The sequence below is a fragment of the Coregonus clupeaformis genome, chromosome 8 (genome assembly GCF_020615455.1).
Source record: "Coregonus clupeaformis isolate EN_2021a chromosome 8, ASM2061545v1, whole genome shotgun sequence".
In the NCBI taxonomy this organism is placed as follows: Eukaryota; Metazoa; Chordata; class Actinopteri; order Salmoniformes; family Salmonidae; genus Coregonus; species Coregonus clupeaformis.
Window position 1 is genome coordinate 7,435,565 of NC_059199.1, and position 15,688 is coordinate 7,451,252.

General features: G+C 42.3%; 1 protein-coding gene across 15 annotated transcripts in view; it reads right to left on the reverse strand.

The window, feature by feature from the left end:
• Nucleotides 1-15,688, reverse strand: part of LOC121572490 (microtubule-actin cross-linking factor 1-like) — a 257,852-nt gene that overhangs the window by 101,970 nt on the left and 140,194 nt on the right. For all 15 annotated transcript variants that reach the window (XM_045221763.1, XM_045221764.1, XM_045221765.1 and 12 more), the window contains 11 exons: nucleotides 9,258-9,552; nucleotides 8,996-9,124; nucleotides 8,704-8,781; nucleotides 8,148-8,309; nucleotides 7,908-8,012; nucleotides 7,560-7,655; nucleotides 7,038-7,163; nucleotides 4,471-4,623; nucleotides 1,820-1,974; nucleotides 1,360-1,486; nucleotides 299-482 (listed from right to left, as the gene is read on the reverse strand). In XM_045221763.1, the coding sequence (XP_045077698.1) occupies nucleotides 299-482; nucleotides 1,360-1,486; nucleotides 1,820-1,974; nucleotides 4,471-4,623; nucleotides 7,038-7,163; nucleotides 7,560-7,655; nucleotides 7,908-8,012; nucleotides 8,148-8,309; nucleotides 8,704-8,781; nucleotides 8,996-9,124; nucleotides 9,258-9,552 (1,610 nt within the window). The remainder of the gene's footprint in view (nucleotides 1-298; nucleotides 483-1,359; nucleotides 1,487-1,819; nucleotides 1,975-4,470; nucleotides 4,624-7,037; nucleotides 7,164-7,559; nucleotides 7,656-7,907; nucleotides 8,013-8,147; nucleotides 8,310-8,703; nucleotides 8,782-8,995; nucleotides 9,125-9,257; nucleotides 9,553-15,688) is intronic.

Sequence of the window (15,688 nt, forward strand, 5' to 3'; positions counted from 1 at the left end):
GACATACGTCTTTTTAGTGCACTATCAATAATTTGGATTAATCTCAATACTACCAAGCAAGTAAAGATAGGTAAATATGTGAGAAAAGTAAACCAAACCCCCCCACTGCCTCCCAATTCTCCACCCTTTCCCCTGAAATGTGCACTACCCCTCATGCATTTAAAACCAAAGGATTTGTGGAAGCATGGCCTCCAACACCAATCCTCTGCTTTTAAATCCAAGCACGGTAGTGAACAAGTGCACACTTCAGGGAAAAGGGTGGAGAATTGGGACTGAGACACCGTATCTGTCCACCTACCTGTCTCCATGTTGACCAGCAGGTCCTGGCAGTGCTCCTGCGCAGTGTGGGCGTCTCTCTCCAGCTCGCGTCTCTCGGTGGGGTTGAAGACGGCGCTCTCTTTGCTGTCAGAGAGGAAGTCAGCCAGGTGGGCCTCCAAGTGGTCCAGTGCCTGGTCCCTCTCCACAGGGGGCTGGGAACGCACCTGAGGGGTTAGGGTGAGAGAGCTGTACGTCAGCTAAATTTAAGAGTAGTGATTGATTGATTTTATTTGCCAGTCAAAAAAGCATATATACACAAAGTATATCCATTTTTTAAACATGACAGGGATAGCACAATAAAGTTAGATACTTATTTCAACTGTGGTCCCTAAAGTGCATTGTGCAAAAACATGGATGTTGATATGTGTATTAATTAACATGCATTAAGACGTTATTCATAGGTAATAGGTAAGAAGTCGATATGAACATATTAGCAGATGAAGGGGAAAGAGGAAGACTTATGACAACAGAGGGACATTACACCATAAAGTAAGTCATGTGAGATAAGAGATATCAGCTTGAGAGAGAGAAAGAAAGAGAGAATGAGAAAATCGAGAGAGGGCGAGAGAGAAAGAGAGAGGGCGAGAGAGAAAGAGAGAGGGCGAGAGATAAAGAGAGAGGGCGAGAGAGAAAGAGAGAGGGCGAGAGAGAGAGAGGGCGAGAGAGAAAGAGAGAGGGCGAGAGAGAAAGAGAGAGGGCGAGAGATAAAGAGAGAGGGCGAGAGATAAAGAGAGAGGGCGAGAGATAAAGAGAGAGGGCGAGAGAGAAAGCGAGAGGGCGAGAGAGAAAGAGAGAGGGCGAGAGAGAAAGAGAGAGGGCGAGAGAGAAAGAGAGAGGGCGAGAGAGAAAGAGAGAGGGCGAGAGAGGGCGAGAGAGAGAAACATATGCTTGGAAGAAACTATAAGAAATTGAACAGCTATGTGAGATAAATGTGGTTAAAGACAGACATGAGAGATCGACAGCAATAAGATATTTCTGTCAACCATAGAGATGTACTGTGACTTGGACGTTGACACATTGAGTTAAAACAGTATTTCAAACCGTGTCTAGGCTCCAGGAGGAGACGGTCCTGATGTCTTTCTGCAGGTAGTGCCAGGAGACCACACTCTTCATGTTGACGTGTAGCTGGTGCCATAGAGACATCACGTTCTGGTACAGCTGCTCCATTCTAGAACATATTGGAATAACACTTTCAATATACAGCAGGGTTAGGTGTGAGTGTGTGTGTTGATCTGTTCGTGTGTGCATATGTTTATATGAATATGTGAATGTGTGTGTGTCTATGTGTGTGTGTGTGTGCACACGTTCGTGGTCCTCTGTAGCTCAGCTGGTAGAGCCCGGCGCTTGTAACGCCAGGGTAGTGGGTTCGATCCCCGGGACCACCCATACACAAAAATGAATGCACGCATGACTAAGTCGCTTTGGATAAAAGCGCCTGCTAAATGGCATATTATTATTATTATTATTATTATGTGTGTGTATGTACTATGTGTGTGTGTACCTGCCGGCGGTGTCCATGGCCTCCTGGTTGGGCGGTGGTACGGTGAAGCAGACCGACGGCACCATGGCCTCATTCCCACTGGGGCTGATCACCTTCCATTTAGTCCTCTGAGAGTTGTCCTCCAACACACACTCCTCACCTCGGCTGATGGTGATCTACAGGAGGGAGTGAGGGAGGGAGGGAGGTGGAGAGAGAGGGTGAGAGAGTGCGGGGAGAGAGTTGGAGGAGAGAGATGGGAAGGAAGACGAAAAAGAGGGATGATACAGATGGAGAGATGAGGAGAGGATGAGATACAGATGGAGAGATGAGGAGAGGATGAGATACAGATGGAGAGATGAGGAGAGGATGAGATACAGATGGAGAGATGAGGAGAGGATGAGATACAGATGGAGAGATGAGGAGAGGATGGGAGAGATATTAGGAGAGAAGAGATGGGGGGATCGATGAAGAAAGATATGGAGAGATGTGGACAGTTGAGGAGGTGAAATGATAGGGAGAGGAAGATGTATAGATATAGAGAGAAGGGGAGGGAGAGGGAAAACAAATGGAAAAATTAAGTTTTACGGCAACAAACAAATAATACAAACCAAATGCAGATGTTCATGGGTTTAATGTGGTTAGCAAAAGCCCTAACAACTGAAAGAGAAACTAAACCCCGGTGCCATGTTGAATAGAGCAGCCATTTAAGAACCATGGGACTATAACAGTATCCCTTGGACTAAAAATGGCTACATGTGCCCACACTCATTACAATATTTGTTGACATCTGGCCAACAAATACAGAGCGCTAGGGCAGTAAGAGATTCAATTTGGCATAGTACGGTGTGGTCCCGAAGTAAAAAATAATCCAAATAAAATAATAATAATAATATATAGCGCAGCAAAGCGAGGTCTGTGCATCTAAAACATCCCCTGCCCCACCCCCCTCTCACCCCATCCCCCGCACACACACAGAAATACTGCAAAGTAAATGTACAGAAAAGCTTACGAGTGCGCCTAAAATAGTCTCACTGACTGAATAAGCTGGGATACTGTGTTCAGTCGTGCGGTTACTTCATACCCTTACCAACTGAGCTGGACCTTTAGCTCATATAGGTCGTAAATACAACCGAGATAAAGAAAAACTGATCCTAAATCAGTCGATAAGAGCGTAGAGTAACCGGGGGGTATTCGGTGTGCCGTGTTAGAGCTGAGCACTGAGGTGAGAGGAGAACATTGGCAGTAATACCTGAATGTTAGCCTTGACAGCCCAGCGGACACACGAGAAGAACGGAGAAAGAGGAAGAGACGCAGGAGTGAGGGAGAGATAGAGGGCAGGAATGGGAAACGGTAGGATGGAGAGAAAGGAGAAGACATAGGAGAGAAAGATTATTTGGGGATAGTGTCATTTAGACCGGGTTGTGCGTTTTCTTTAAAGGGGCCCGTAGTTGGTGGCAATCTAAAAGTGTGTGTATGTTTCTAGTAGGTGCAGATGAAGGAAAGGAGAGTAGAGGAAGCCACTCAAGACTATTGAGACACCCCCCCCTGCAGTGATCACTGCACCTCCACCTGACAAGAATGTCATGATACCTTGCACACGCCTAACTGGGCAAACCGTCTCAGTCCCAGAGAGACTCACACAGCAAAACTAAAATAGCTGTCTCTGAGCCACCTCCTGTCCCTATGCAACACTACAGGAGTGGAAATGCAGATTTTCAGATTTTTGCCTGAGTCTGCACAGGTGGGAGAAATTCATAATTCATAGCTTTTAGCTTCTCTGCTAGCATCACACAGCACTTTGGGCCGGGCAATAGAGAGGCTTCACATGTGAGTGTGAGGTGAGTGGGGTGTCAGTGGCCAAATGGAATTCTCTTCTCCTCATTAATCATTACTAGACTTTGGAGTGGCTACCATGGGCTATTTCAGGGGATTATTAACGAGTGTTGCCTTTCCATTATGATATAATGGAAAAGCAATAAAGTTGACCCGTTAAGAAAGGCCATTTGAATATCCCTATGAAAAATATTGAGTAGAAGATGATTACGAATACTAAGTTTAATTGAGCCCATTCTGCCTAAATCTGACATTTTATCTGTTCTCAAGAAGCATAATGATATCTAGTGACGTGTAGTGGCCCTACTAGGCTGCAACAACAACATTTCAACAGCTCTAATGCAGCAATCTTACAATCAACACTGGAAATGTAAAACCCTATGTGGGGGTCACAGTTTAAATTCATAGTTGAATAATAAATGCTATTGAAACAACTATTGAAAACATGTTTTTTTAGCTGACAAATAAACTGGATCTATATACCAACAATGGCATGACGAAAGCAGCCAATGATGACAGCTGATTGAAAATGCACCATATTGGATTGCTAAGGTGTAGGTGGGGCTGAGAGGGGTTGTGCAGGGTAGAGACGGAACAATTGGCAGAAGAATACAGTTCAGTGAAGTAGGGTAAAGTGACCTGGGTCGTATTCACTTGGGCACATAACAGAAAACGTTTTCAAAATGTTCTGCAACAGAAAATGAAAATGTTTTTTTTTTTTGGGGGAGACAAGTCCACGCAGTCTCTCCTTGTGTGAGTCTGTTTTTCTCAGTTTGGTACCTAATGAACAGGAACCTGGTATTGTCATGATAGTGTGGGTGTGGTGAGGGGTGCCGAACCTCTATCTGCTGGTAGTCACAGATTGCACGGATGGGTGTGGTGCTTCCCAGGGTGCTCTCGGCGCTGCGGGGGAGGAGCTGCACCACCGTCTTGGCCCGGCCCACCAGGCTGGCCACAGAGCTGCGGTACTCAATCAGCTGCTCCTTCTCCTCCTGTAGGGTACAGCCATTGGTCAGTGAGGGTGTCAATTAACCAATCAAATCAATCCGTCAGTCAGTCAGTCAGTAAAGCGGTAAGCTTTTGTAATACTGTGTGTGATCTATAGGTCTAGTCTTACATGATAAAATATCCCTTTCAATCTTTAGTCCATTTCCTATTATTTTACTTTCATTTCCATACATATTGATTACATTGAACTCCACAGTACCACAATGTATCATGTACAGCAGGAATTTCTCCTCAGCTCAATAGCATAGCTATAGGGCCCATTAGCTTAGCTTACAATCACCAATTGGTGACACTGTGACAATGTTTGCTAACTAACTCAGCACTAGCATTTAAGCTAGCCATTAAACATTAAAAAGGTGTTAGCTTAACTCCTCATGGTGGCATGTAGAAATACATTAATATGGACTAACTTCCTGACAGAAAGCTTCATTAAAGTTTAAAGGCTTAAGGCACTTGGAGAGCTAAGACCCAGAGTGAGAGAAGCACTAATATGCTAATAGCATTACACTTCAGAGCTGAATTTCACACAGGCCGAATTAACATTGAAAATTCAACTCTGAAGTGTAATGCTATTAGCATATTAGTGCTTCCCTCACTCTGGCCCTTAGCTCTCCCAGTGCCTTAAGCCTTGTATTATTCGAAAGAATGTATGAATTGTGAGTAAAATGGGTAGAGGTACTGTATCTTCATTAGTTAGCCAATCATAAAGGCATTGCGTCTGTCTAATAAAGGGCATTTGTGGTTGTTTTTATGGAATACAGCGATTGAGGCATCTGTCAAAGTCCTGTTTAATCTTCCCCCAGTGAGAACACGCACACACTAGAACACATATGGCACTGGAAATTTAATCAACCGCCCAGCGCTTAATACCCCCTTTCACACCAAACACACGCATGCTGGCTCAAACTGAGCACAGCGATGTGCTTATAATTTGGTATCTTGAAATTAGGCTAGCACACAGACACACAACAAACAAACAAAAACACTCATGACCGCAGCAAAACACATCTACATGTATATATCCTGAGTGACCATCCATTCCCTCCTCGATAGAAACCACGTAGTCATACTTTCAAAATATTTTGTATCAGTGTAAACATGTCACCCTCTCATCTCTATGCCCAGAGAGGATATGCCCGCTGCTCACAGTGCTCAGGCCCGTGGAGCCGTGCCCGCTCCCAGTTTGCCATCTGTTGTGTGTCAGGTGGGCATGGCAGTGGCAGAGTGGCTATGCGCCACAGGGGCCGTGAATCAGCAGAAGTACACTAGAATAGATTAGCGCTCGCTAGACTGAGACAGCCTAAAGCAGCTGTGGGACTAGATGAGGTAGCTAGCTAACGGGTACAGTATTAACATGACATTAGCCTCATGCTACTGCTGTAGCTAACACTGTAGTTGTTAGCTATCAGTAGATACTGTTACTAAATGAGTCAGGAGTGTCAAGGTGATGTACAGTTAACTGCCAAAATAATGGAAACACGAGTAAATGACGGATACAAAGTTTAGCGAAAGCCGGTGCTTCCACACAGGTGTGGTTCCTGAGTTATTGAAACTGAAACATCCCATCATGATTAGGGTCATAGATAAAAATGCCCAGTTGCCCATTATTTTTGGCTACCATGGCTAGAAGGAGAGTTCTCAATGACTTTGAAAGGGGGTCTCAAAGGAGCATAGGGGGTTTGCATTACTATCCTTGTGGGTACCGGAAATCCCCAAAGTCTCAACAAAATTCTTCCTCATGAGGACATTTCACCGGTCCCCATAAGGACAAAGGCTATTTTAGGCTTAGGGGTTAGGTTTACAATTAGGGTTAGGGGTTATGTTTAGGGTTAGGGGTTAAGGTTAGGGAAAATAGGATTTTGAATGGAAATCAATTTTAGGCCCCCACAAGGACAGTAAAACATATGCTCTGTGTGTGTGTGTGTGTGTATCAGTTACCAGATCTCTACCCAATTGAATACTTATGGAAGATTCTGGGGTGCCTGAAACAGCGTTTTCTAGGAAGAATGGTGTCGCATCCCTCCAATAGAGTTCCAGACACTTGTAGAATCTATGCCAAGGTGCATTGAAGCTGTTCTGGCTCGTGGTGGCCCAACACCCTATTAAGACACTTTATATTGTATTTCCTTTATTTTGGCAGTTACCGGTAGCTTATTGTCTTAAATGTGGATAAGCTATAATCATGTGCCTAAGCTTTTCACTGGCAGATACCTAAATGATTAGAGCCAACTCTGTTTGGCTAAATAGGTCACATGCAATAGTAGAGGAATTAGCAGGAATGTAGGTGTTTTGACGAATTGAGGTGCATTTGATCAGGTTTGGTTTAATAAGTTTGAGTGCGTTTGATCCAACAGCACCATAAGTAACATAGACTCTTGTGAATAATAAGTGAATGTACCATAGAGTCTTGTAGCAGGTCCTCCAGCTTGCCCAGCCTGCTGTTCTTGTCACAAGTGTACTGTCTCTTTATGGTGTCCTGTAGCTGACGCAGGTACGTCTCGCAGTCCCGTGCGTCACTCACAAACTGACAGGAGGCAATAACAATGTAAAACACAGAGATTAGCATAGGGGCTTATAAATAATCCACCCACAGCTGCACGACCCTATGAGATATCCAATACTTTATCTAGTATTCCAGCTCTTTTTATTGAACCTTTCATGCAAGGTTTTAGATGATTAAATAGCTTTACACTCCCAATTAAGGGCAAGTCAAAACATAGATAGTTAGTAAATAGACTAACTAAATGTAGGCAATTAAAGTGCATTTCATTTCATCTTGATCTTTTATGACGGTGTCTACGTGAAAAGCAACAAACAATTGACATTGTAACGGACCAGATGGGTATTACAGGTATACTGTAATAGTATAAGATATAATGTGTTAAAGGGACTTGGGCTAAGCTTTGCTCAAATCTCCTACCTGGAAGTAGGCAGTATTGTCTTTGAGGTGCTGCTCCACACACACACACAGCTGGCGCACCCACTGCCACTGGGTCTGCAGCGCTGCACTGTACGCCTGGGGAAATGGAAGGGCAGGGGGGGGGTGAATGTTAGGGTAGTCCATGTGTTGCTTCCTGAATATGCATTTCTCAAGCTCCTTATTTGAATCACATAAGCTCTACAGCCCAAACATTAAGTACAAAATATACTGACAATCTTATTTTCAGGGGAACATCGATTGCAGCACTGTTTGTACTGACAAGTACCGTAGATGGAAAGCCAATATTTCGAAAGGCCATTGAACGGCTTTGTTGCTAGGCAACCTCACCTCCACTGTCTGTTTGGCCGGGTGGTTCTCCTGACAGAGCCGGTCAGCTGTTTCCTGCAGAGAGTGCATCACTTCCTGTTTCTCCTCCAGCTCTGACCTCATTTCCTGAGAGAGGATGACAGAGCATTCAGAAGAGCACACAGGGGAATATCTGTGTAAAACTGTCTACAAAATGTGTATTCTCTGTGTGTGTGTGTGTGTGTGTGTGTGTGTGTGGTGTATCTATCCCTGTCCACTCACGGCGTATAGTTCTTTCTTGGCGTTGACGTTGGTATTGTTGTGGCTCCAGTCGTAGGCCAGTTCCTCCTCTTCTCTCTCGTTGAGCCAGATCAGTTCCTCTGTACAGCGACACACAAACGCATGCAGGCTCTCCAGGCAGCGCAGACGCCATGATGAGTTTTCCTGTGAAGACAGGATGGGATGAAGTAATGTTACTAGGTATTAGCTCTATACACATTTACGAGGAGTTTTAGGTTATTTCAGAGGCAAACACATTATTTCTCTCTCTCACACACACACACACACACACACACACACACACACACACGTGAACTCCCTGCTGTGGAGAATCCATTTATTTCTTCAGGGCTGATCAAGGGGCTATATGGTAGAAGCTGGTGCTTCTGAAGGCTGCACTCTGTCTTGCTTAACGCTCGCTAGCTTCTCTGAGCATTTAGCTAGCTCAGTCACACCCTGATGGGATTAACTGAGAATGTGGGCACACTGGGAAACAATGGGGTGCACACACACACCCTACATAGACACATTCACAGACGAAAAAAGTCCTCCCACTCACCAGTAGTTTGCAGTATTGGTGCTCGAGCTTGGCCAGAGTGTCAGAATAACTGCTCCTGAAGTTACGAGACACTTTCGTCTGAGGTGGAAGAGATGAGAAAGCCTTAATAAAGCATTATCGGTGTCTTTCTACTAGGTTTGTGAGTGTCATGTTATATGCACAGGTCTTTTCAGTGTATGTTAATGTCTACTTACAGTATATGTATTAGCATGTACAGTGGATGTTGAAGTGTCTAAGAATGTGTGTTTTAGAATGTATTAGTGTGCGTGCGTGTTTTCACGTGCGCACGTACCTGGTAGTTCCGTGCCTCCTTCAGGCTGTGCAGTAGATCCTCCGCGGCAGTGTGGATGTTGTGGTGGTCCTGGAGGTTCTGCTCTACAGAGGGCAAGTCTGCCCCCCACTCTGCACGCTCCAGAATGTCCTAACACACATACACAATCAGTTCTACTCATGGATCCCTTTTCCCGTCCATCCATCCCTCCCTCCCTCCCCAGCTCCCTCCCTCCAACTATCAATCCCCCTCCCTCCATCTACCTACACCCCTTCTTTCTTACCTGTGTCTCCTCCACCCATCCCAGGAGCTCATAGATGAACCGGAGACTCCCCTCGTCCTCCGAGGATGACATTGCCACCAGCTGAGAGCGGGACATGGGTCTCCTGAGCAGGGCTGACCCCATCACCCCCACTGCCCCCAGCAGGGTCTGGGCCCCCGTGGACAGGGAGAAACCACTGTCGCTCCCCCGCGGGGCCGTCCGGTCTCCCCCCATCACTGGGGAGAAGTGGCCCTTCCTGTAGATGCTGGAGCACTGGAGCCGTAGAGAGACCAGCTCCTCATTTAGACAGGACACTCTGGAGAGAAACAAATGTGTTAAAATCCCCCAAAATATTAAAAAAGAGACACCTTTTTCTTGTGACACACCGAATACACAAAAACAGTCAACCTACCCTTCAGAAGATAACCATAAGTGAATTAGTCATGACCCAACAGTGGGCCTCCACTGTTGCTCCACAGAACATCTCTTTATTCAAAACACAGAACTGTTGTGGTGTCACATTTACAACACTGATGCTTGTGGTTCATACAGTTTAACCAAGCCTAATAATATAATAAAAAATAAATATAAATATATATACAGTTGAAGTCAGAAGTTTACATTCACCTTAGCCAAATACATTTAAACTCAGTTTTTCACAATTCCTGACATTTAATCCTAATAAACATTCCCTGTCTTAGGTCAGTTAGGATCACCACTTTATTTTAAGAATGTGAAATGTCAGAATAATAGTAGAGAGAAAGATTTTTTTCAGCTTTTATTTATTTTATTTTTTTATTTTTTTATTTTTTTCCTTTGGGGGGATGGATCAGCTTAATATTGCAGATAGATTGTATCTTCTATCAATGTAATTGTCTGCATCACTTCTAATCCCCCATGTTTTTTATATATATACTCCCCTTTATTACTTTTCAACCCCGCCATCCTTTCCCTACTTGGAGTAAATTAGTGAACAACAATGCCCAGGCCTCTACTTCCGGTCTATACTTACTATCTACACCTTATGGACACAGTTAATTTTACAATAATTATATTATATATATATATATATTTTGCTCCTGAACTTCTTCTACTCTCAACCTCTCCGATCATTTTCATGATGTCCATCCGGTTTGCTTCTATATGCCATATCTTTCTAACTGTGCTCTTTCCCAAAAGATCCCAACATACAACCTATATACTTATTATGGACACAGTACGCTTACATTATTAGCTATCTTTGTTATTATTTGTTGTTATTTGTTATTAGTCCCATCCTTCAACTCTATTCAATACCTCCCATCTATCTCTTAACACCATCCATATAGGATTTCTATTTGCCATATATATTTCAACCGTACTGTGATGTTTTACAAAAGTTCTGAACCTTTCTATTCTCATTGCTTCTACAGATTGTGAATTAAAAATATTTTTTTTTGCTAAAAGTATTATTATATTATTGATCGATTGACTATGACTTTTCAGATCACCCAATAATGCTATCTGCAAGGTTAGCTCCAGGTAAATATTGCAATTCTTTAGCCATTCCTGGACCTGTGTCCAAAAACAAGCTACAAATGGACAGAACCAAAACAAATGATCTAATGATTCTGTCTCTTCACAGCAAAATCTGCAGAGCTGGGAAGATTGTATCCCCCATATAAATAACATTCTATTGGTAGCAAGAATTTTATATAATAATTTAAATTGAAAGATACACATTTTTGAATCCGGTGTCGTTTTGCGTGTCAGTTCATAAACACTATGCCATGGGATCGGTACGTCAAAGATCTCTTCCCAACTATTTTGCAATCTATATGGGACGGCTGTCAATCCTTTGGTCCTTAAGTGAAACTGATATACTTTTTTATTTATCACAGTTTTCCTTAACCAATTATGTTCTTTAATGCAAGGCCGACAGACAAGTTCCTTACTTTCTCCCCCTTCCACTTTCCTCTTCCACTTTTGCGGTAAGGCTGCAATTATTTGGTTGTAATTTTGGGTAGAGCAGACATTTCCATATGTTTTTGTTAGCTGCATGTGCGACATAACTCCACCAGTCCTACCGATTATATCATTTACGAAGATTATACCTTTTTTAAACATTCTGTCAAAAAATTAAGGTTTTTTGTCAATTAGTATATTTGAATTTAACCACAATATTTGTTGCATTATTTGTTCTGTCGTTTCTGGAGGATTAAATTGAAATTGCAACCAACTTTCTATGGCTTGTTTTAGAAATAGTGATATTTGGGAGATGATTTTTTTCTCATATAATTTAAAAAACTGTTCGCTAGGCGTAGGCAAGACCATAAGCAAATAGGTAAACTGGGATAATACTAAAGAGTTAATCAGGGTGATTTTTCCACAAATTGACAGGTATTTTCCTTTCCATGGTAGTAAGATCTTATCTATTTTTGCTAACTTTCTATTAAAATTTATTGAAGTGAGATCATTTATTTCCTTTGGGATATGTATTCCAAGTATATCCACATCACCATCAGACCATTTTATTGGTAAACTACATGGTAATGTAAAAATTGTATTTTTTAGTGATCCAATACGTAATATAGTACATTTGTCATAATTTGGTTGTAATCCAGAGAGTTAGAAAATGTATCTAGATCCTCTATGAGGCTGTGGAGGGATTCTAGTTGTGGATTTAAAAGAAAACATGAATCATCAGCGTACAATGACACCTTTGTTTTTAAGCCCTGTATTTCTAAATCCTCTGATATTATTATTGGATCTGATTTTAATAGCTAACATCTCAACGGCCACAATAAATAGATATGCCGATAGTGGACAACCTTGTTTCACTCCTCTTGACAGTTTAAAACTTTCTGAGAAATAGCCATTATTTACTATTTTACACCTAGGGTTACTATACATGATTTTGACCCATTTTATAAGAGATTCTCCAAAATTGAAATGCTCCATGCATTTATATATAAACCCCAGTCGAACTTTATCAAATGCCTTTTCGAAGTCTGCTATGAATAGCAGGCCTGGTTTCCCATATTTTCCATAGTGTTCTATTGTTTCCAATACTTGCCTTATATTATCTCCAATGTATCTTCCATGTAAAAAACCTGTCTGATTAGAATGAATAATATCCGACAATACCTTTTTAATTCTATGCGCTATACATTTTGCTAGGATTTTTGCATCACAACACTGAAGTGTAAGGGGCCTCCAATTTTGTAAATGGACTGGATCTTTATATTTTCCACTTGTATCCTGTTTCAGTAATAATGAGATCTTCTTCTTGAGTGTCAGATAATCTACCATTTACATAGGAGTGGTTAAAACATGCTAATAACGGTCCTCTTAGTATATCAAAAAAGGTTTGGTATACCTCGACTGGTATGCCATCCAACCCTGGAGTTTTCCCAGACTTAAAGTATTTAATTGCATCCAGAAGTTCCTCCTCTGTAATTTCACCTTCACATGAGTCTTTCTGTGTGGCTGTTAATTTGACATTATCAATAGAAAAAAAATCTCTACAATTAGCTTCAGTTAGAGGAGATGGAGGCGACTGAAAAGAAAACATATGCTTAAAGTACTTTGTTTCTTCCTTCAAAATATCATTTGGTGAATTATGGGTGACTCCGTCAATTGTAACCAGTTTCATTAAGTTATTTTTGGTAGCATTCCTATGTTGAAGATTAAAAAAGAATTTTGTGCATTTTTCCCCATATTCCATCCAGTTTGCTTTATTTCTATAATATATTACACTTGATCTTTCTTGAATAAGTTTCTCCATTTCTTTGTTTTCCCTCTAATTTATTCTGAGCCTCTATGTTACAGTTTTTATTGCCATCTATCTGTTCTGTTAGACTTTCTATTTCCTTTCTTAGTATAAACTCTTTTGACCTAAATTGCTTTTGTTTTCGAGATGAGTCCTGAATTGCATGGCCTCTAAAGGCACATTTAAAGGTGTCCCATACAATAAGGGGATTCGCTGTACCTATGTTATGTTGGAAAAAGTCAGTTATAAATTCCTTTGTTCTAATTATAAATAAATTATCATCCAATAGGCTTTGATTAAATTTCCAATATCCTCGCCCACGTGGGAATTCAGTAAGAGTAATGTATATGCCTATTATATGATGGTCCGACCGCATTCTGTCCCCTATCAACACTTTTTTTTACTTTTGGTGCCAACGAGAATGAGATAAGAAAGAAGTCAAGACGACTAGCTTGATTCAGTCTCCGCCATGTATATCTCACTAGATCAGTATATTTAAGCCTCCATATATCTACTAGTTCTAATGTATCCATGACATTCACAATTTCCTTAACAGCATGTGGGTGATTGTTTGTGGTGTGACTTCCTTTACGGTCCATTGAGCTATTTAAAACAGTATTATAATCCCCCACCATAATAATATTGTCTTGAATTGCAATTAATATGCGTAATAATGTCGGCAGTTCACGCGTAGGATTCTAACATATAACCCGGATTGCCATTGTATTACATTTAATTAATTGACAAGCAATTATTATCCTAGCAAATAATTCCCGTGGTCCATCCCATACCCCCCCCCCCCCCTCCCCCCCAACATCCCACCCCCCCACAACAGATGCCAGACAAGCACACACGCACATACTCACATACTCCAACACACTCAACCCCCCTCCTCCACAATCCACCAAAAAATCAGATACTCAACGGCTGTTATATCCCAGAGCCCAACTCGAGAAATAACTTGATTTACGAGTGCACATACAGTTAAAGCTGATTGAGAAAGCATGCAGATTGAGCAGAAATTGATAACAATGTGAGATTTGATTAATCTACTTAATCTATGTCAAGTCCTAGGTGATGGATATCAGATCCACCCTCTTCACCTGAGACACAAACACTCTGATCCCCTGTTGTAACCATTTTCCCAAGCATCTCCGTGCGGTCAGACCTTTGATTATTTTGTGCCACCTGGGCCACAATGATAAACCCCCTCTCTGATTGTCCAAGTGTGACCCCCTCCCCATGGGTTACTGCAGCCAGTGTTGCCAGCACTGCCACTACCTGGGTGGGCGTACCCCACCGGAATCCCCACCGGCTAGGTAAAAGGTCGTCAAGGTTCTCATTAGCAGCTTTGAGAATTTCCTTGTATATTATGCTCTCCCATCAGGGGGCTCTGGCTTTGTAGGACCAACCCTGCCAGGCAGGCTCAGAATCTTGAGGGGGCGGTGCTGCTCAAGTAGGTCTCTGACCGCATTTATTTCTCTGTTTAGGCTGCATACTCACAGCAGGTCCATAAAAGAGATGGGAACTTCTCTTTGGTGTATGGGTCGCTCAGGTGGGTGTCTAGGTTATAGGGTTAGGGATCTTTCCATCATGATAGGACAATGAAAAATTTGATTAGATGTATACTATATTTAAAAATGTATATCCCTCATCTACACAAAATTGAAAGCTCTCTCTCACTACCCCTGCTCATAGACCCCCGGTCGGCTCTGGGATATGCAACCATTTCCCCTCTCACTCACTTAACGCCGCACCTTTTCAAACACAAAAATGCACACCACATGGTTGACTGCGGAAGAAATGGGCCGAGCGTGTAAACGCACCCGCATCCACATCTGCCGCAAGGGGGAAAGGACGCCAGAGAGAACACAGGACCAACCACAACAACCATCCGCCAAAACAACAACCTCCCGCCAAAAAAGCCATGTTCTAATTATTTGTATTTAAAGATGTATTATTCTGCTTGTTATGTCGTTTTATCCTTTTATAAAATACTATACTTACTATAAATGTTATTTAATATTACAATCCCTATCATCACAGATTTTATTTCTTTCATCACATTCCCAGTGGGTCAGAAGTTTACATACTCTCAATTAGTATTTGGTAGCATTGCCTTTAAATTGTTTAACTTGGGTCAAATGTTTCGGATAGCCTTCCACAAGCTTCCCACAATAAGTTGGGTGAATTTTGGCCCATTCCTCCTGACAGAGCTGGTGTAACTGAGTCAGGTTTGTAGGCCTCCTTGCTCACACACGCTTTTTCAGTTTGTGATGGCCACTCCAATACCTTGGACTTTGTTGTCCTTAAGCCATTTTGCCACAACTTTGGAAGTATGCTTGGGCCATTGTCCATTTGGAAGACCCATTAGCATTAACTTCCTGACTGATGTCTTGAGATGTTGCTTCAATATGTCCACATCATTTTCCTTCCTCATGATGCAATCTATTTTGTGAAGTGCACCAGTCCCTCCTACAGCAAAGCAACCCCACAGCATGATGCTGCCACCCCCGTGCTTCACGGTTGGGATGGTGTTCTTCGGCTTGCAAGACCCCCCTTTTTCCTCCAAACATAATGATGGTCATTATGGCCAAACAGTTATATTTTTGTTTCATCAGACCAGAGGATATTTCTCCAAAAAGTACGATCTTTGTCCCCATGTGCAGTTGCAAACCGTAGTCTGGCTTTTTTATGGCGG